This window comes from Dermacentor silvarum, chromosome 5 (assembly GCF_013339745.2).
Source record: "Dermacentor silvarum isolate Dsil-2018 chromosome 5, BIME_Dsil_1.4, whole genome shotgun sequence".
In the NCBI taxonomy this organism is placed as follows: Eukaryota; Metazoa; Arthropoda; class Arachnida; order Ixodida; family Ixodidae; genus Dermacentor; species Dermacentor silvarum.
Genome location: NC_051158.1, coordinates 28,399,241 through 28,421,420, shown reverse-complemented (window position 1 = coordinate 28,421,420; position 22,180 = coordinate 28,399,241). Strand labels below are relative to the sequence as shown.

Genomic DNA, 22,180 nt, shown 5'->3' with positions numbered 1-22,180 from the left:
TCGTGCATTGCTTGCGCAGCGCGTACGCCTCGATTTAAACGCGCAATTACGGTCCCAACTTGCGCAACTTTTTTGTTCTCGCCACGACTGCCGCCTCGGAACGCGCAACTGGTCTGGCAACGTTCATCCGGGAGCTCGCTGTGCGGAGTTTCTGGCGCATGCGCAGAGAGGTCGCTACAAGATTTGTTGGGAAAAGAGTGGTGCGATGTTTCCGAAAAATCCAAAGAATCCTCGTTACGAATTGACTCCAGCAGCATGAAAACTAACAAGAACGGTGCTTCGATAGTGGCCTAGCACCGTGACGCAGGTCCCGAGCCGGCGAAGGTCCCCGTCGACGAGGTGAACCGCTGCGAAGAGTACGGTATTGTCAGAATCGCCCAGTATCCTTCCAAGATGGCGGCGTATTTTCGTTGAAAAAAATTGACAGGGTATCCCCCCACCGTCACCAGTTCGTTCTCTCTGAGCGGGCTCCTGCCGATTCCAGCCTCACGAAATGGAGCTTCGAGTCGGCAACAAGTACCGGCTCGGACGGAAAATTGGCAGCGGATCCTTCGGGGATATTTATTTGGGTAAGTTTCGTTCCGTTTCCCTTGCACGGCAGTAGTCGCAGTGTTCAGCTGATGGTGACCCAGACCCATTTTGGACGGCGCCGTGTTGTCCTTCCGGGCTGGGATTTTTATTTGGGATTGCCAGCAGCTTCATCCGTCGAGCCTCTGTACGAATCGGGCCCCCAGCGTGACCGTTTAACGGATCCTCGCTCGTATTCCGAACGCCTACCCCACCTAGCCCGTACCGCGTTTGCGAGCGTCGGCCCCATCAGACCCGAGAGTTCTTTGTACCCTGACTGGGCGTCTCGGGACAAAAACGTTCGCGAGGGGAACTACCCGAACGCTCGGTCACGTAGTACCCCGCGTATCGTTACCGTTGTCGAGACCTGCCGTCCGCGCAACCGAGGATGATTCGAAATAATTTGTGCGTCGTAGCAGCCTCATCATTGTGTCGCGAGAAAGCCCAGCCTTTGTAGTGTTTGTTTAGTTGCGTCGGCGACGGGCACCCAAATAAGTCTCAGGGTGTGGACCGTCCGTCGAGAAGGGATCTGCGCCTCGGTTGTCAGCGAGAAGGGGTTAGTCGCGATGCGCGTTTTAATTCGCCCCAGTCGGTGCGCTGCCGAAGGGAGAGGTACCATCGTCTTTCGCAAAGACGAACGGTGCAGTGGCGGACGGGCGGGGGGGTTGGCAATAACAAAAGAAGGAACGGGGGGGAGGCCCCCCGGTAATCGATAGGACTCGCGAGAAAATAAACGCTTTTCTGTGTGCCCGAACGGCGCTGCGGGGACAGGACCCCCTGTCGAGTTTTTCAAGCGGTGCTGCCGCGGTCAGCTGTGTGACGGCGGTCGCCGAATTTGGACCCGGGGCGACGCCGTGCGGCTTGTCGCGATCGAGCTCGGTGCCTCGCCGGGCCGTCGCCCGCCCTCGCAGTCGCTCAGCTGTGCGCGCCGCGCAGGCTTCGCTGGTCCGGTGTCTGTACGTGCGTGCCGCTGATCGAAGATGGTCGCGGCTGCGCCGTAGGCGTGCGTTTGTGTTGCACGGGCTTTTGCGCTTGCCTCGCTGAAGCAGGCAGCTTCGTGGCCTTTTGGCCGGCGGAGCATTTCGTGGTCAACGTTTTCTTTACTTTCTTTTGTTTGTTTGTTTCTGAGCTGCGCTAGTAGTCGGGCACCGCCGTGCTGTGCGCTTGTCTTTTGTGGGCGGTCCGTCAAAGGCAGCAACCGCGGTGGAATAAAGAGAAACGGGAGAGCCGCCTTCGACCGACGCTCTGCTGGTTGAGGAGGGGATCGTTGGTGGGCCTGCCCGAAGTTGCTGCTTCGGAACGAACGAACGTCGTACTCTTATTATTTTTTTTTTCCAACGCGCGCCCGCGATCCGTGCAAATGAGTCGAGACGCGTAGCAACGCGTCTTCCCTCCCAAGTGCGCAGTAGTAATAGGCTGGGTGGGGGTCGGGCGCGCGAATCAAGTCCGGGCCGATGCATCGCCTCCGCTGCTGACTTTCAATAAAAGCCGAGGAGGGCATTCTCACGGCGGAAACCGTAAACACCCTCATCTTCCGTTCCTCGAGGTAAAGGTCTAGGCCAGTGAGCCGTAGTTAGCGAAGCAACGAATTGCTCTTCTGATAAAAAAAAGGGCGCGCGCGAGGTGGAGGTCTCTACCCCGAGCTGTTTTGGTGTTGACAGGTTAATTTGCGTACGTCGCAGCAGCGAGGTTCTTTGTTCTTATCTGAGATCTCTAACGCTCCCCCCCCCCCCTTCCCCTAACCTTATCAGCTGGTGCACCAAGCTCAAGTTCTTTCTCTCTCACACACATTTTTTTTTTCTTTATGTTGAACTGGCGCCGTGCAATGGATCGGATTTCTTTTCCTTCGCGCCGTCTGATGCGCTGCTGTCTGCAGTGACTCATCCCTGTGAATTCCCAAGCAGGGTTTCTTGCCCGTGGCGCAAGTGTGCAGGCTTGGTTCTGTACACAGCATTGTAGAGTGCGATGTCTTCCAGTTAGTCTTCATTACGAGTTCGAACTTGCAGCAGCATGCAGCTGTTTGTGTGCCCGCTTCTTTACTTATTTTCAGACCTTACCCTGTTACCAAGAAATGGTAAAAGTCGCACCGCTTCGATCGTGACCAATAAAGGTGCAGAAAGCAGACACACTGTATTCTTCGAGGCAAAAACAACTCTTCGAATAACTGGAGCGAAAGTCACGTCCCTGGTTGGGGGACCTGCATGTCTTGGCCTGACAAGAATGCTTGCCCTAAGTATGAAATGGGTTGTAGACACTGGCAGATCCCTGCCCCCCCTGAGAATGCCAGCACTTCAGCACTCACAATACTAACCATGCAGCAAGCCCCCTCCCCCACACACACGCACACTTTTTTTCCCCCTAAATGTTTCGATGAGCTTCCCCCCCCCCCCCCCCCCATAGAGGTGATTTGAATTCACCTCGGGTTGTAGTTTGGTCTACAGATGTTCGTGAAGAACTTGCCTTGGCAGGCACTCTTTGTGAATAAATTAAGCAAAGTTTTGCTAGTCTCTGGCTGGAAATGTACAACTTGACCCAACAAGTCAGCACTTGACCAGACTACTAAATGGGCTGTGGTTATGTAGCTAATTGACAGCTTAGGAGAGCCGAGTGAGAACTTGCCTGCAATCAAGTGCGAATTGCTTGAGGACAATTCTGCCAGTCAGTGGCTGGATCTGTACAACTTGGCCTGATGAGGAGCCCTTGTTCCAACGTACAAGGGATGGGTTGCGCATATGTACTGCCAGTTTACATCTCATCTTAGCAAAGGTGTGTGAGAATTCCAAGTCATTGCTGTCTTGCAGGCATTATCTGGTGGTAGAAATTCAGGAATCGTAGCGGTACATTTCGCTGGCATCATGCATTTCCTAAATGTGTGCCGTCATCTGTCATGCAATCTGCCTTAGTCATGCACAGCTGTTCACTTTCAGCAGGCTTGCATTAGGTCACAGCTGTTTCGTACTGGACAGTGCACACCTGTAGCAGGCTGTGTGACATTTACTCTGAAGTAAGTTCCAGTCCTATAGCCTAGTGTGTGTGTGTGTGTGTGTGTGTGTGTGTGTGTGTGTGTGTGTGTGTGTGTGTGTGTGTGTGTGTGTGTTTTCAACATTGCCAGAAAGCAGGGGAGCAGCTGGCACCAGAAACATGGACCAGATAGGGTTAGTCACTACTTGGGCTCTTCATTGAACTGACAGCACATTCGCAGAAAGAATAGACTAATCATGCACTGTTGTCTGGCGCAGTTCAATTCGTAGCACACTGCCAGCAGCATCATAGCCTCAAGTGTTGTGAAACACCATACTTCAGAGGGATGCTAAATTAGGCTAGACTAGTACTAATCAGACTAGGCTAGTTTACAGAACAGTTGCTAACCTGAGCGAGTCTCTGTAGCGGACGACAGTGGGCGTTTCGTGTCCTTTACTAGGCTTTGGCCTGCAGTTTGTACTCACTTCATTTAGAATTTTGCAAGGTGGTCTCTAGTTCAGTGAGTTCTGCACTCTTTAGCTGATGACCGTTACTTAGTTCTTTGTACCTGGCTACCTGCAAGCTATTATAGTTAATGCTAACAGATATATTTAATCTTTTGGAACTATTCAGCAAGAAAAGATAGTCAGCAAGGAAAGCACAGACCCAACTGCTCTTCAATTGTGTCCCCAAACTTTATAAAATCTAAATAAAAATCTAAACACAATAAAAGTTAGTGTTCCTCTGTGTGCTGGTCACTGCAATCTAGCTTGTCATCGTGTTTTCGGGTCCACTTAGTCCGGATAAGGGCCGTTGCTATAGTGAATTAGACTGTAGCCATTATTTTCTTTTTCCTTGTATGTTTATGTATGTAATGTGCAATCTAGTGCTCAGGTTTATTCTGTGCTGCACTTGTTTTGATCCTTTCATCAGGTTCACTGAGTCATGCATGCGCATGTTTGTCATCCGGTCTGCAGCTAACTGTGTCGCTGAAGGCGCCCGAAGATACCTGGTCGGGGATTTGGCAACGTACACGGCTTCGTTATCCAGACTGCTAAGTGGTTAACTTGATAGGAGAAAATGAAAGGTCGCACTGCCAGATTATGATTAGATTGTAGCCAGGTTTGTGCTAGAGCTGTGGGCATCTGCTGTGTGCGTTTGTAAATAGCTACTTGTATGGCTGTCATTAGCTGAGTATAACTGGTTTTTACCTACCCACAATACCTTCCTTGCTGACTAACAGGTCCATCATGCTTACAAGGAATAAGGCACTGTGCAAGTGCACAAGGACAAAAGAGCAGCAGCTAACAGTCAGCACGGGCTGATGACCTTACCACTAGACAATACACACTGATGAAGTCCGTTCAACTGTTGCCTGTTGTTCGTGCAGTCGCTTACTGTTATCAAGTAACTGTTTTTGTACGTGCCCACAATACCTTCCTTGCTGACTAACAGGTCCATCATGCTTACAAGGACTAGGGCACTGTGCAAGTGCACAAGGACAAAACGACAGCAGCTAACAGTCAGCATGGGACAATGACCTTACCACTAGACAATACACACTGACGAAGTCCGTTCAACTGTTGCCTGCTGTTCGTACAGCCCGTTACTGTAATCAAGGACATCCTTCGATGATCAGGTCTTCTGATCATCTTTTCTATCTCTATCTTGCAAGCCTGCTTTACATTTGTGTATTTTAGTGCGCAGTTGTCGGAGCTGACAAGAGCTTTCTGTTCTCTGAAGTTTTATTCTCTCACACCTGCGGTCTGCGGTTTGTTTGAGCTGTTTAGTGTGTGTGCTGTGCGTTGCATCATCAAAAACTGATTGGCTATGCATTTGGCCCCATCTTGAGTAGAGATTCGCTGTTTCACGAAGACAGTGACACTTGGTTGACTCCCCCCTTTTCCTTTCTTTTCGCACAGGGACAAACATAACCACAGGGGAAGAGGTGGCCATCAAGCTCGAGTGCATCAAGACGAAGCACCCGCAGCTGCACATAGAGTCCAAGTTCTACAAGATGATGCAGGGAGGTGTCGGCATCCCCCTCATCAAGTGGTGCGGCTCGGAGGGCGACTACAACGTCATGGTGATGGAGCTGCTGGGCCCCTCGCTCGAGGACCTGTTCAACTTCTGCAACCGCAAGTTCTCGCTCAAGACGGTGCTGCTGCTGGCGGACCAGCTGGTGTCGCGTGTCGAGTACATCCACTCGAAGAACTTCATTCACCGCGACATCAAGCCCGACAACTTCCTCATGGGGCTGGGTAAGAAGGGCAACCTGGTGTACATCATCGACTTCGGGCTGGCCAAGAAGTACCGGGACTCGCGGACGCACAACCACATCCCGTACCGGGAGAACAAGAACCTGACGGGCACGGCGCGCTACGCCTCGATCAACACACACCTGGGCATCGAGCAGAGTCGCCGGGACGACCTGGAGAGCCTCGGCTACGTGCTGATGTACTTCAACCGGGGCAGCCTGCCCTGGCAGGGACTGCGGGCGGCCACCAAGCGGCAGAAGTACGAGCGCATCAGCGAGAAGAAGATGTCGACGCCCATCGAGGAACTCTGTCGCAGCTTTCCCTCGGAGTTTGCCACCTACCTGAACTACTGCCGGTCGTTGCGCTTTGACGAGAAGCCCGACTACTCGTACCTGCGGCAGCTCCTACGCAACCTCTTCCATAGGCAGGGCTTCACCTATGACTACGTGTTTGACTGGAACATGCTCAAGTTTGTGAGTACGCATCCAGGCTCTTGGCCCTCCTCACTTCCTTTTTCTGGGCACCTGCCATGTTTTCCAATGGGTTTCCGTTTTCATTGCAGCAAATCTCTGCCACTTTTGGGGGCAGATCTTGTTGGGGGCACTTCCCATTCGTGTTATCACAAAACTGCGCAAACACTAACATGATATACTTGCATTACGTCTTGCTTCGTTTGCCTATGCTGATGCATGTACAGAAGTGTCGGAGATCTTTTCTGTGTGTGTGTTATTACCATTCTTGATTATTTCGGCAATTCATGTTTTATTCATTTGATGTGTGTGGTACTCGGAACACTCAGCAGGCTTGCAGTTCTACGTCCTAACAGTAGAGTGTTTTGTGACACTAACTTGTGTTCATTTATTACATAATGTCCTAGGGCAGGGCCTCCTAAACCCGTGAATGTTACAGTTCCACACACCAGACTGTTCAGTGTTAGCTTCGACAAGAGTCTTACTCCTTGGTAACTGCAAGAATGGTAGTTTGAAATGCGGTCGTGGTGGGGACTGAACTGTTCACCTCACTCTTATGCAATGGTCTTCACAACTTGACAAGGTGGCTTACTGTAGTTTGCCTATAGTAAACTGATGTGTTCATGGCAGTGCCATCTACACAGCTTTTGCGCCGCCTACATATTGTCTGTAATACCTTTCATTGGGAGGACTTCACGTAGCTTGAATGTGGTCATGTGGGTGAGTGATTTGCACACGTGATTTATTCTGTGTGGCCTTCACAGCTCAGTAAGTTAGGCCTAAGAAGTTGACTTGTAGCTCACCGATGTGTTCATGCGATGCCATCTGTACGGTTCTCCAAATTGGCTGTAACAATTCGCATGCAAACTTCACGTAAATTAAATGTGCTCACATGAATTGTGTACAAGGTGCTGTTGACAGGAGTGTGGCATCTTGGCATGAAATGTGCGACTCAAACCATTTAGTAGTGGCTTAGCAAAGTACGGTCTTAAAGGCCACCAGCTGTTTTAGGGTACCTATGTAAAAGGCCCTGTTCGTCATGGGAGGTTTAAGTTGTGGAAGAATTGTTTAGTGTCTTGGTAGTGGTGTGAATCGGACATTCCCGATATGAAGGATAACAACACTTATTGGTGTCTCGAGGGGAGAAAGCCAGGTTCACATGAGTAATGACTGTCCAATTCTGCTGCTGATGGGTGCCACTTTGAGTGAATGGATGGTTTAGCTAACTTCTCAATAATTTTAATTCAGTAAGGGTGAATCACTGATTTGTTTTTAGATTTAGACGAAACAATTTATTTCGTACTTGAACAGTCTTAATACGTTTGCACGCCTTGAAAGGTATGTCTGGGGCTTCACCATCTGGCGACATGATGATAAACTGCAGTGATGTGATAAGGTGCTTTCTGTTAGTGTTGTTGTCATGGTTTGCTTGACACGATCACCATTCAGTTGCTTATTTACAAACTTCTCAATTGACAGGATTAAGTTCAGTTGGGAATGGTATTGCATGTATCAGATATTGTCAATACACCTTTGCCTCTTTTCTTAAGAGACTCCATGCACTATATAGAAATGAGCAAATATTTCATATTTCGAAGCTCGTTTTTTCTCTAATGCTCGTACTTGATTAGGAAATTTCACTGTTCAGACACCCCTTTAGAAGGGTAACCCAGCTTGAGTGAAAAAGAAGCTGACATGTAGAACCAGCACTGAAGGGGGGGAAAGGCATTGGACGTGTATGTCATGTATTCGATGCAATATTAAGTCTCTTACTTTTATGTCACAAAATAGGAAGGCAGTTGTTCAAGGCGTCACAGACCTGGAGCTATTGAGCAAGCAGAGCGACGCATTTGTGCATAAAGTTATTCCCTGGAAAGTGTTGCCGATCGAAAACAATTGCACTGTAAAGTGTGCAGCGAGATTTCCATGATCGCACTGCTTGCGTAGTTTCCACGGTGTTGCCAGCTAAGTATGAAATGGAGTGTAGATGTGGTTAAGAGGAGGTGTAGTTAAGGCAGGCCACTGGGGGTGTGTTCTTTATCGAAAAGGGAAATGCAGACTATGGTGTCAGAGCGTTCGGTGTTGTGGAGACGATAGGAAACAACGGCTAGAGGATGGTGTTGACCGACATGAAACGAGGGTTAGATAGATATGATGAGGAGAAATGCATTTGGTCTCGCAGTTGACATTAAAAAGAAGAAAAATATGGCTGATGAGTATTATAACGGTGAGTCTATCAATCTAAACTATCATTCTACAATGATTCTTTCTCCATGTTTTCAATTAGCATTTTCTTTCATGAAGATTCTACGAAAATGAGATTATCACCTGTGCGGCACATGCCTTGATCCGTGCCACCCGCGGCCGTGTGGGGTCGACCTGTGCAGGGCGGCAATCGGAGCCAGGCTGGCGGTGCCGAGGCGGGGGCCACGGGAGTGGTCGGGGCCGAGGGGGGACCCGAGGTGGGTCACCGGGCCCAGGGGGGCGCCCAGCAGGCGCACCACGCGTCGACGGCGGCCTCGCGGGGCCTTCCCCCAACGACGGCGTCGGGCTCGCAGCGGCCCCCGTACCGAGGGACCTTCCTGACCGGCATGAACGGCGAGCAGCACGGCATGCCCGCATCTCCCCCCTACCCCCCCTGGAGGAAGGGCGCCGACCATCACAACGCCGCCTCCGGAGCGCTCACAAAGGTGAGCGTTCGCAGTTGGCCTACTGCTGCCCTCCTCCATACACTGTGTACCAGGTATTCCTCCTTTGAGCCAAGATGACATTTGGAAGTACAAAGAGCCGGAGGTCTATTGTGGCACGCAAGTCGGCAGTGCTGTTAGAATCTTCTATACAACTCATTGGCGTTAGCAATGAAGCAGTGCAGTATTAATGTTGCTGCATGGTACATTACCGTATTTACTTGATTTGAATGTGTCCTCAATTGTGATGTGCTTTATGCCCATAAGTGAGAGAAAGAAAAAGAAGGCTTCAGTTGTGATGCGAACCACAATATTCATATCTAAAAAATGCATAAAGCAGTGGCCTTAATTCTTCATTCTGCTAATTTGTGTGGTTTAAGAGTAATGTCAGTTTGCCGTCACTTGGAAAAAGAAAATTTAGTGCATCTGATTCGCAGGGGACGAGAAATCAGTCATTTTGAAAAGCCTTAGTTATCAGCAGCTTAGCTTGGCTGCTAACCTTGGCATTTAAGGTCTCTGATTGGCCGATATGATTACCTTTCACCTTGCTGTAGTGAAAACAGTCATACCTCAGGGCCAAATATTCATATAATAGCACGCTGTATGGGTTCAATCGTAGACATCTTAAGATAGTCCCATTGTAGAAGTTGTTCTTCATTCCGAATTTATATTTCATTTGTTGTTCGGCTGTCTTGGGGGTCTCAAGAAGAGTAACGCAACCAGCGATTCCTAAGGGACGATTCTCGGTGCAGCTAAGGTGCAAAAAATACGATACTGCCTCACCTGCCAGTAAGTTGCTACAATTTGCACTGCTGTCTAAAATGCAGATGGTCGGAAGTGCAGTGCTGTTGCCGCCACATTGAAAGAGCGACTGAATCTGTTGGCCTCGCATATAACGCGGGGGAGTGAATTTGAGACTAAGGATTCTGGGAAGGGAAAAGCTTGCCTTGTATTCAAATAAATACAGTAGTTTCGGTACTACACAATCTGCTACAACCAGATACAGGAAGGTGAGAAATCTCCCTCACTAGTTGCTTTACGTTTCATTTGTCCACTGTAGCAGAGAGCAGTCGCTTCTCGCTGCATGTGGTTACCAAGTTAGTTGGAACCTTTCCGGCTGTAAATTCAAAGCTACAAGACTGAAGCACAGATGTCGCCAATTTACCCAACACTTTAACTTGGCCCACGTTTCCCAACGTGAGAAATAGTAAATATAGTAAGGGATAGACGGAGCACTGGAAGTAGGCTTTCTGAAGTAAGTTGCCTTGCACAAATTGATCGATCTTGCTCTCGCATCACCATTGACTTCTCGGAAGGCTTGCAAACAGTGAAGATGTGGTGAGGGGAAGGAGATAGTGGGCTAGGGTAGCAGCTCCAGCTTGTACGCCCATCGTGTGCGGGTCAACCGGTGATGTTTATTTGTGGAGTGTAATGTCCCAAACCAACACCGGGGCTACAGGTAAATTTTGACCCCCTGGTGTTCTTTGGTGTGCACTGGGACCTAAATACACGAGCGATCTTGCATTTAGCTTCCATAGAAATGCCGCGACCCAGTACTCGGCAGCAGAAACACCACAGCCACTGGGGCAGATGAGGCAATCGAGACTTGTTGGGAAGTGCACTTGCAGAATCTTGCGTATTATTTGCTTGTGCATTATTTGGTCTTATTTGCTAAAGCATGCAAGGAAGAGGAAGATGTAATGCAGTATTTATTTATGTAATAAACTGTTTCTTCCCTAAAAGGTTGACGTCAGTTTGGGGGAAGGTTCATTACGCGTTAAAAATTGTTTCGACTGATCTCTTTTTGTATGAGTCAGAATTTCAAATCGCTATATTGGTAACAAGAAACTCGCGATCCCAACCTTACCTTTAAAGTAAATGCAGCTACGCGATTTAAATAAAAAATTCACTTTTATTCACTACATGCCGCTGGCCACTCACTCGGTTCGTTTATCCGAATCGCTACTGTTAGTGATGTCGCTGGCCACTGCTGGGTCGTTGGCAGCCCACGGCGCACCGTCTTATTGCCGTCTAGGCAGTTTGAGATGCCCATCTAAAACTGCTGAATACCATGTTGCATGGAATTGCACTCCTTGTCTTCGGAATCCAGTGGCGAAGCACGTCGACGATAGGGTTCTTCATCTTGCCTGCCGGAGTCAGGTTGTAGTTTCCCCCCGGCCATCCAGTCTGTGTAGAACTGTCGCACATTGTCCTCAAAGGGCTTGTTGATCGACACGTCAAGGGGCTGAGATCACGCCACTCGCGATTACGGCAAGGTCCATGCACATTGCCTTAATTTGACAGCGGATGTCCTCCTCGAGATGGTTGTAGAAACTGTCCACAGTGCGCAGCATTGGCAGAAGAGTCCCTGGTCTCCTTCCCCAGACTGTTTTGAGCCAGTCGACCATCATTTCCGCTGACATACTCCCTTTCTTTTGGGTGCAATGTGTATAACAGCAGGAAGAGTGTCCTTTAGAAGAGTCTTCCTTTTGGATATCGCCAACATCACGGTGCAGCAGTGTTTCTCGGTGCCCATCGTTTTCATGTTCACACTTCGGGCACTTTCCTCTTCAGTGCGACTTGGCATGTCAGAGCTGTTTGGTCTGTTTTGACAATTTGCGAGAGCAGGAACTTCTCTCATCCAAAGGACAAAGCGATGAAAGTCGCAGCCATTAGCATAATGTTGTGCACCTTCTGAGGCACTGCCAGATCTGGCGCATGAAACGCATTGTTCAGCCGCTCTTGGCCTTAAAACCACTTGCAGGAATGGTGCGACTTCTTGCAGTGGCCCGTGCATGGTTCTGGGTCGGCTTGTGGGACACTGCAGCCTTCACTACATAACCTCTTCATGTAGCCGACAAATTCTTCCTCCACACAAGAAAACTTGCCTTGGTTCATCCCTCGAAATGTGCAGCAATCCTTCTTCGTAGCTCTAAGCTCGTCCTCTTGCTTCCTCCGGTAGCACACACACACGGAGTCAGCACTGAAATGCCATCCAGCGGCACAATTGCCATGCTCTTAAGGCATGCGTTAAGGCCTTCAGTTTTAAACTGTCATAAAAGCCCATTGTATGACGAGCATCAGATGTGCATTACCACAGAAATAAAGAAAATGTCGCACCGTGTAGTGCCCAGTCAACAAAGTAGAAGTGATGAAATGGCAGGCGGTTGAGTGATGGCCTGGACCGGTATTTTGTAGCGATACCTTTTCGCGCTTTGTCAGTGGTCAGAGTGACAGTCTGCTCGCGTTATCAACGGGATCAGTCGGCCCTGAGCGGTGGATGATAAGACTAGTATAGAATAAGGCATCGCTAGAAAATACCAGCTCTAGTGTGTTTTGTACTGCTGCCGCAGCACTTGCATGGCGCTATAAACAAGAACGTTAGGGATGATAAAGCAGCGTGCATCATCATCATGAATGAAAGTGCACTATCGACTAGTTGCTTCCCTGCCTGAGTGATTAACACCACTGATTCGTATCAGTGGTGTTAAACATCGTTTGATTCAAAAGGTGTTCGCTTTGCCACGGCACAATCCAACGATGTTGTGATAGTCGATGGCGCCGGCCAGTCGCACTGATAAAGCGAATGTGGCACCTGACGGTCAGGTGCACATTTTTTGCAGGAGAAAAGTCCATTCTCATGGACAAAAGTTGGTGGTGGGTTCATTATGTGAATGAATACGGTGTTCATGAGTCGGTATGGAAATCCTTACCTCTTAGTTTGTTTTGAATTTGATGTACGTGGAATGGTTGCGACGCCTACGAACCATTGGTCGGCCAGTTGTTGTGAGATTGGCCATTGAGCAAAAACAGTGCATTCACTACACGAGTGCCACAGTAACTACACCTGTATATACAGTCCACGGCAGATTTTTCGGACACCCAATTTTTCGCACATGCCCAATAATTCAGACGTTTTTGCGGCACCACCTCATAGTACCTCGCGTACCTCATATAGTCAATGTACAAAAACATCTGAAATTTCTTACGCAAAAAATCTTTGCTGCGTATTTTCTGGGCTTTTTGCCATGATTGCTGGCCCGAAATGGCATTATCAAAGCCACTGCCATTTTGACTATCTCGCCACTTCGAGCCGGAACTCTCACACACAGATCAGCTGGTAGCCGTCGCCACCACGGCAACGCTAGGCCTAGCTACTTCGATGTTCGCTACCAAGCTTCTTGATGTTCAGTGCCATGTTTTTCATTGAAACAATTCACCACTGTCAGCAATGGCGCCGACTCCGCCTTTGTAATCCTCGCCAATGGCTTCGAAGCTCTGAATGCACGGCACATTGCATAATGCCATGGTAAAATTTGTAGTGTGCACAATAGACAAGGACACAGTGAAGGTGGACAGACAAGTGCTCGTCAGTCCACCTCCACTGTGTCCTTGTCTGTTGTGCGTGCTACAAATTTCACCCTAAATACGTGCCAACTCGCCCAACTATCGGTTTTGCTGCATAATGCTAGTTCCCGAAAGTCAGCTTCGCCTCAATACAGTCAAACCTCGTTAATACATAGTCGCGAAGATTCCCCTACCCAGCCCCCATTGAACCCCATGTATTGGCTGACTGCTTAAGCCGTAGTCGCCCATTTGCCACCAAATGGTCAGTACGTACTGTTTTCTGTCTAGTTCTACCCGCACAGGCACAAAATCGGCAAAATCTCGATGTGCGCACACGTTCGATTCTCGAGATGCGGCGCCCGGACGACAGTCACCAGTGATAGTGACCTTAAAACATGGCCACCATGACGTATTTCCTGCTCATACAGCTGTTGCTGAATGCAGTGCACAAGAGCATGGCCTTCGATATTGGCTCCGGTAACACGAAGAAGCTGCCAGTAGGAGGTGCGAATTCGCGAATCCTATTCAAGTAGGAACCGCTCAGAAGCACGTTTCATAACGATAGCAATCTTATGGACACTCCAAGCGCATTTCTGCCGTCGCCATGGTCATTGCTTTGAGGTTCCACATACAGTCCAACCACAGTAACTAAAAAAAAACATGGAAAAAGGGCGCGTCCGCGCGGGCGTTGTCTTCAAGGCGATCTGCAATGTGAACAAAGTGCAACTAATGATGGTAGCTTCGTGTACGCTGTGCTTCCGACGGTTCATTCACGTAGAAGCTAGAGACGGCGCGAAGGTCGTCATTCGCTGCTCTTGCCACGCCTGCCTCATCACTCCAGCGTTTTCACATCGAGTTTCCGCGGTCATCGATCGAGATGTGTTCATGTTTACCTGTGTGCGCATGACACCGTGCTTGTTAATTTAGTTAGTAAGTGAATATTTACAAGTTTACACGTTATACAAGTTCTTTTCCGGCTGATAAGTAGCCACTAAACTGGCATTGGCGGTTAATTCGTACATCGTTTAGTGCGTACCTAAACGTTGTTCCCGACCGACTACGTACTAACAAGGTTTGACTGTACAGCAGTATTACTCGGTGAAGCATACAAAGAGTGGGAAGGGGCACTTGTCACTGGACACGGCATGTTTCCCTTAATTACACGCGTGCACTTGCCATCTCCTATCACAGTACCAGCATGGATATGCCTAATAAGTGTACTGGCAAGCCTTTAGAGTTATTTCGAACATGCCTGTGGTGATTTGAGCTCTTAGGGGCAGTAAAAGGCGTGGAATTTTTTTTTTTTTTTTTTTTTCCGACGTTTTCGCGGCCCCTAGGCAGGTCGAAAAATTGGACGTTGACTGTATATACTTATTCGCGTGCAAAGTGAGACGAAACGCACTTGCAACGTTTGAAAACAAAAACGGATCATTGATAGCTTTTGCGGCAGTCTGCATTGCAGGCAATAGAATGAACTGGGCTAGTTTGTGAGGATTCTTTATGAGGACGGCAGCACAATACATGACTAAAACGAGGAAGTGAACGGGACAGGCACTCGTCACATTTACTCCCTCGTATCGTTTTGTGTGGCCGTTCTCATAACATCCACATCGACTTTTAATCGGTAGCAATCTCGTTCAGCGAAGCTTAGGCGTAGCACAGCCGAGGAGCACACCCACTATGGGCAGGCCTGAATGGAGGATAAGGAATTAGGATGAAGGAAATTGCTTTTACAGTTCGGTTCTGTCCTTGGCAATCTGAAATGTTCACTTTGCACAGTGGGCACACAACAAATTGGAATCGGCGAAGCTCGGCCACTCATATTAGCTCGTCTCAGTGTGATGCGGTGCTGCTCATATGCGCTCACCTGTACGTTTTGCAGCATTTGGTCATTGTTTCATGTGAGCACTGCACAGTTTGCCATCTTGGAGCAAACAAATGGTGCTAGTGTAAACAAGTGCACCACTTTGTTAAATCGGTATTCAGAAGCAGAAAGTTGCGCTCTGAGATTACTTGCAGCGAATACAGTCAGTTTTTGTTAAGTCGACCCTGATGGAGCCGACAGAATGTATTGAATCATGCAGAGTGTTGAATTAAACAAGATGCAGTAAAAAGTGTTAGTACGCACGCCTGCTTTCTATTTGTCCAAAGCAAAAAAAACTAACAAAAATAACATTATAGCTCCCAAACAAAGTAGAAATCTGATGCGCACCCGATCTTTAGCAAGAATAATGGGCCAGGGTGTGATACGTGTTGCACAGTGGCAGCCAGTTTCCTAAAGTTGGCTTTGCTGCAATAGAGCCATGTTACGCGGCAGAGCATAGGAATGCCATGAACGTCCAGCTCGAATTTTCTTGGGGGACAAAAAAGGGTGCTTTAGAATTAGATAAATGCTGTATTCGGCCATGACAAGCAACAGTCGATGACCTATAACTCGGACTTCACTGGGAACGTAAATAAGTCGGAACTATCGAATGTCCGAAAAAATGAATGCGCCCAAAAAACATCATTTTATTTATGTTTTAATGCCCCTGTGCAAGGAAGAAGTCGTCGATTCGTTGCTGCACACACTTACATGCAACCAAGTACGCCTATATTTCTGCGCATTTTCTATTACTGTACGCTGATGCAGGGACTGCAAGGAACTAAAACAAACAAAATGGTGAGAGTGGGCGTGCCCTGGGATGCCGGAATAGGATGTGCTAATCGCGATGTTGATGAGACCTCACAATTCAGGCAAAGCCTCCAAGATCAGCATTTGTAATTTCATCTGGGGCGTAGTGCTGCGACCGAGACAGGCCTCAGGGATTACCATTTTACGTGTAATCTCCGAGGCCATACTTCATGTTTTATCGAGGTTGCCAGATGAGATGATGGCAACAGGAACTGCGTACGCTACATTCATGGATGGAGTCCGGATAATCGAATGTAGAGCTGGCAGCTGTCCAAAATATCTGTCGTTTTTACACAATAAGTCTACGGAGCCATTGGCGGTGCCGCGAAGCTGTCCGGATTATCGGTGTCCGACATATCGGTAGGCGACTACTGTTATTGCTCGAAAGTCTACCTAGGGCAGGCCGAAAATAGTTTTCGACGAGAGATGACGTGTGTTTAATGCATTCATTTCTCCTAAGCTCTGCTGAGACAGACGCTGCCAGTAAAGAGTCGCATTGGGGTCAGGTACATTTTTATGGACTGTTCGAGTTAGAATGTTCACCGAAGGCCAATTTTTATGGTCGAAATAAAGTTAGAACCCATAGAAATGAATGGGCACTAGTCTGGACCTTCAGTCAGGATCAAATTAACCTTACCCAATTCTAACGCGTACATAATTTATGTGGGCCTAAAGTAAGAAAATAAAAGGGCACCTGAATGTAACATGCCCCCGATGTATAAAATAAAAATATAAACATGGCTCCACGTCCGCAATTCGAAAAAAAACGAGACGTGCAGAATTAACCTTCACAGAAGTGAAATAATTTTTAATCTGCTTTCATAATGAAAGTGCTGTGTTGTCGTCGCCATTTGGGCTTCATTGGCCTCAGAGATCAAGCATACAGGGATGGTATTCTCGAGTGATTCCATTTAAAGATACTGCAATCACTTATGCGAGACTCTGCATCGGACTTCTCGAAGTATGCATCCGACAAGTGTTCCTGGCACTGTGCCAGAAATTCTGGAGCATGCATACTTGGGAAGCCCGACGCAGTCTCGCATAAGGGATAGAAACTCTGGGGGCGAAGTCAAGTGAAATCTCGCGAGAGTGATAGTATCTCCGAGAGTTATTAGCCGAAAATACCACTCAAGATCATCGTCGAGCGAATGGGACCGACAGCAAGTCACAAAATTGTGCTCTATCGTCACCATTTTGTGATCGTGATGACACTGTGTCTGACGGCTCTGACAGTAGGCTGTTGCCAAGATTGCAAACGCAGCTTTTGTTTCGTATCTGATTGTAACGCGCGCACATTGTCTGGACCCATTTTCTCTCAGAAAAATGTGCACATTAGGTTCGGGTAAATGTGGTACAGTCGAACCCGGGTATATCGAACTCGCCAAAAAATGTTTTAGTTCGATATATGGCATAATTCGATATAGGCCCGCTATAGGATTTGATGATGCAAAGGCACATACCAATAAGAAAAGTACTTTATTAGTATGGTGGCTTACTTGCGTGCCCTACTTTGGAACAAAATAGTCCTGGATTTTCTTCTGTTTCAACGACTTCGCTGCCTGCGACAGCACGCACGCCTCCATGTTGTCTAACGAGTCGGAGCAGCTGAGGCCGCAACCTTCTATATTCACGCAATAGCGCCAGACCAACACAAGTGCACTAATCACTTCGGAGGATGTAGGCAACGGGCCATCGTCAATTTCCTTATTGCTGTCGCTTTGGCTCGTGGTCGGCACGACGTCTGCAACGTAGTCCTCATCTTGTAGCTGGCCCATCCATGATGGCGACATCATTGTCCGCACTGACGAACTCGTCGAATGTCGATCCGTCGATAGCACCCGGGAACTCTGCCAGCTCGCTCCAAACTTCAGGGAAACACCTCCGCGCCTTAGAGAAATCACGACGGCCTCTGATTGGCTGTAAGCACTGGGAGCAGGCCAGGATCATTTTTTGCAGGGGGGTGTTCGCCCGTGCACAGCCGGGTTTAAACCACTTTTTCTAGGGTGGCGCCGGCAGTTTTCCCCGCCACCGCAAGGGAAAGCCAGCTTGCTGGGGCACTTTTGAGGCACATGGAGTTTGATATATCGGTTGTCGTTGCTGTTTTCGTTCGATGTAACAGTAACTTTGGCTATATATTCTCAATGTAAATTTACCGTGTTTAGAAATTGTTCGATATACGGGATAATTTGATATAAACGGGTTCGATATAGTCGGGCTCGACTGTAACCGACATCTCTATGCGAATTATTTTCTGAGAATGGTTAAAACAGATGAATAATCTAGCAGCATGTGTAAAAATCTGCAGGAAAAACCCTACGGGGCTCTCTTGTCATTTCAGAGTGACAACAAAATTGTTAGAGGGTCTGCCGATGACTCCGCTCTCGCCAATAGCCATCTCTGAATTGTTGGCATGGGCGCAGTTTGACAGGGGTGCGGACATTACGGAGACGGCTGTCGCAGGAAGTCTGCAGATCAAAATTGGTGTGCCACGTCGGCTTAGCACGATCGAACTTGGCGTGTTCAGACTAGCGGGAAAAAGTGCGCATGTTGTGCGCAGGCGTGGTAGACCCGTGTCACGAAGATCACACAAACCTGTGCTTTGAGGGACACAGCAGTCACGTGACTTCTCGAGTTCCCCCTGTTCCATTCTAGGCTTGTGGCACACACTTTTACCACACTTACTCTTTTACAGTGTCTCAATTGATGTGCACTGGACTTAAAGTGTTCTTTCTACAACAAATAAGCCATAGAATAATGACATAGAATTGAGCGGAAGGCATTGCTACAAAATCGCGGCGAAGTTTTAACTCCTAACTTGCATAATTTAGCGGGCAGTTTCAACGTAAGAGGTCAGAAAGCATCAAAAGGGTCGGCGCAATGACGTGCTGCGACGTTATTTCCAGAGCATTGTTTCTGAAATGTATTTGTCCTCTTTTGCTTCTCTCTTTACAGAGCGGTGTAGCAAAAGCGTCGGACAGGTAGAGCAACGGCACCGCAAGCACTGATGGGTCCCCGCCACTATTATTTTTTTTCTCTCTCTCCCTCCTACTTCTCCCCTCTGCAGTGGGGTTGAAGGTGAGGGGGCAAAGGGGGGTTGCTGTTACTGCTGCTGCCGAGCTGCTCCCCCGAGCGGGACCGTTAACCATTTGACACCGCCAGGAGGAGTTTGAGGAGGCTTTGTTGTCCAGTCAAGAAAACTCGGAAAGAAGAGAGGAGGGGGTCACACATGGCGGTCTGACTTGCCATCTCTGTCCGGTCCATCACGCATCACTCTGCAAGGGAACAAGTTGTGGCGCCTTCGGTGGCAGGACTGCGTGCTCTTCCCTCCTTTCTGGGTCAAGCTGCTGCATGTCCCGCACCGTGGTGTGCCAGCGACAGCACTGTTCTGCTTTTGTGTGGAGTTGCGGCGGCGACTCTGCAGACGACGGGACTGCGACGTTTTGGGAAAGTTTTGTGTTGGACAAGGCCCTCCGCAGCCATCCCTCTCTGCGTTTCTACACGACGGATCGTGTTTCCCCTCTGCGTGTGCGCGTGTTCCCCCCTCCCTACTTTCACTCCTTGGCAGGGACAGCTGAAAGAAAAAGGAGAAAAAAAAAAAAGAAACTTGCAAATTGTGGCCCTTTCACCGTGCTCTTGGGCGCGTAATTGTTCAACATTAAAGGAAATAAGCAGCGTACCTCTAAGCAAGCGCAAAAAAGCTGGCCAGTTGCTCTTCCTTTTTCTTTGTGTTGCAATTCTTGTGTCCTTGTGCGGATTTTGCCATGAGTGGATCTTGAAATGTGGAGAGGCGCGCATCGGCTTCACTTCCCAAGATGTGTTCTTTCTGAACTTCTTTTTTTTTTTTTCCCCGCCTCCTTTAGTGACTTCCCTAAGAGAAACCGAGTGACCCCGCTCCGTTGGAGTTGATGAACGCTACCGTATATCTGCTTCAACGAGCACACTTTTTCGTGTAGTGTTGTTCGTGCTTCCACCTTGCTTGTCCCGTCCCTATTCCCTCCGAATCCCCATACCCTCTCCTTCTGTGCACTTTGTTCAGTTTTACTTGCTATCCAGGCTCAGAGGATAGTGTGCAGTTTTTTTTTTTTTTTTTTTTTTATTATTGTTTGTTTGGGGTTGGCATCAGTCACTTACGTAGAGCCATCCCGACGTCAGTGCATAGAAACGAAATCTCAAGGAAAGAAGTCTTGTTGGTCAGTGCTTTAGCAGACTTTGTGCAGGCATTGTCACGAACGAATCGTTATCCTGGGTGGGGGCGTACGGCAACTCAGGGGAATAGGAAAGAGACGTTTACCGCTACTCAGCTCTCATCACAGGTGGGGAGCCGTCTGTAAATTTACGCCATGTGCATATATATAACATAGGTGCGAGAGCTCTGGGCACAAAACGAGCACCAAAGTGAAGGAAGTGTTCACAGCTAAACGGGGAGGGTAGAAGGGTTGCAGAGGGCAGGGTGTTGTTTAAAAGAAGGCCGCGCATTGTTGGGTGCGATGTAAAGCCCCACTTCCTTTGTTCTGTTTGTCTCATGTATGTGCGCAGTTCTTTATTTTAGTTTCTGTACGTGCATAGAGAGCTGCATTGTGTTCTTGTCTCTGTGATGACAGCGGAGATCCCCTCTCCTTGCACACCCTCTTCCCTCCCCCCTCGTACAAAGTGCAACTTGTTGGAAACTTAGGAAAAGCACAGGCTGCCAAGATCTCCGTCTGGCTAGTAACCGTGTCCGATACACTTGTAATACACTTGTACATTTTTTATTTTTATTTCTTGTTTGCCTGTTGAATGTACCTCCAGCGCTTGGGTGCGACACCAGACAACATGCTCTTGCTTTCCTCTTCACAGTGTTAGAGGGTGCAGCTTTGTGTCGCTTGTTTACAAAGTATGGTTAAACCGCTGCTGATAAACCGCGAGGGGAGGACAGGAGTGGAAGTTTTGTCGGGCATGACGCTTGTAGGTCGCACATCCCCCCTCCCCCACTATTAAGTGTCCTGTTCATCGTACTTGGATGTTCAGGCACCCGTCGACCCACGTTTGTCGCAGCTGCTGACGTAACTCGAATAGTCCGGTGTTTAGGGGTCCGAACTGCTTTTCATCACGAGTGTAGCGCCATTGGTGCGTGCTCCCTTTCCACCCCAGCCCGTCGACTGGCTGGTCCTCCCACAAATCCTCTCCCCCTCCCCCTGTTGTTCATAACATGCGGCATAGGCTCGGTGAAGAGCAGAAAAGTTGTACTGTGCAGCGCGGAACATGGGGACAGCGGAAAAGCTGTCTGTCGTCTCGTGGTATGGCGGTATGGTTGCCAGAATGTCTTGCGGAGGAGGAGGTCGCCAAGACGTGGACTGAATCTAGGCTTTTTCATTATTTTTTGTAGGAATGGAAATGACTTTGTAAAGCACTAAGAAGAAACAAGGAAAAAAAGTGATTACTCGTGGTGCGTGTGTGAGAATGCTTGTGCGAGTGGTGGAGTGTGTGTGTTACGAAAAAAAATTGACTGGTTCAGAGTGTGTGGATGTGTGCATGTTTACGGTGTTAAGCTTGTGGAATTTGAAGTCAGGTTTCTGTTTTAACATTTTTATATACATAGTATGCCGAGGAAAAAAAAAAGGACTCGAACGAAGAAACAAAGAAAATGACGCTTTGTTTGACTCTGTCTAAACTGAGTAAATAAATATATTGAATGTATTAAAACTTCGACAGGTGACTCTGTGTTCCTGCATGTTACAAAACAAAGGGCTGCGTGTTGAAGACTTGTTAAAGTGCAAAATGACAATGTAGGCATTTTGTGCTGCATTGTGTTGAATACTTCAAACTTTTCGTGAATGTTGCATGCTACGATCAAACGTGTGGCGGGTGTAGATAATTCACTTTTCTTTATAGGTATGTCTAGCCAAAGATTGCCTTTGTATTCTACCGGTTAAGAAATGTGCAGCAATGTTTAAAAATGCATCTTCGGTTAGGAGCGCAACGACCATTGTAGGAAGTGAGAGAAGATACTGGAAAGGAGTGCAGACTTGCGACAATTTTATTGCACGCACAGACGAGGCCTCCTGCCATGGCACCATCTTCAAGAGAGAGGTTGACACGAGTACCAATCTTTGCTTCCAACATTATAACGGACAGATTGTGTATCTACATGTTGTAATTTATTACATAGAGGGGGACAGACACGGCACACTCTGGACTTGTTTATTGAATGCATCTCAATTATCTCGCGTTTTGTTT

At 48.2% G+C, this 22,180-nt stretch overlaps 1 protein-coding gene across 1 annotated transcript; it reads left to right on the top strand.

Annotated features, from left to right (window-relative positions):
- Positions 1–145: 145 nt before the first annotated feature.
- LOC119453190 (casein kinase I) lies at positions 146–21,649 on the top strand. Its single transcript, XM_037715209.2, has 4 exons — positions 146–569; positions 5,451–6,259; positions 8,644–8,946; positions 18,917–21,649. The coding sequence occupies exons 1-4, from the start codon at positions 494–496 to the stop codon at positions 18,944–18,946; spliced, it is 1,218 nt and encodes a 405-aa protein (XP_037571137.1). The 5' UTR covers positions 146–493; the 3' UTR covers positions 18,947–21,649.
- Positions 21,650–22,180: the final 531 nt, after the last annotated feature.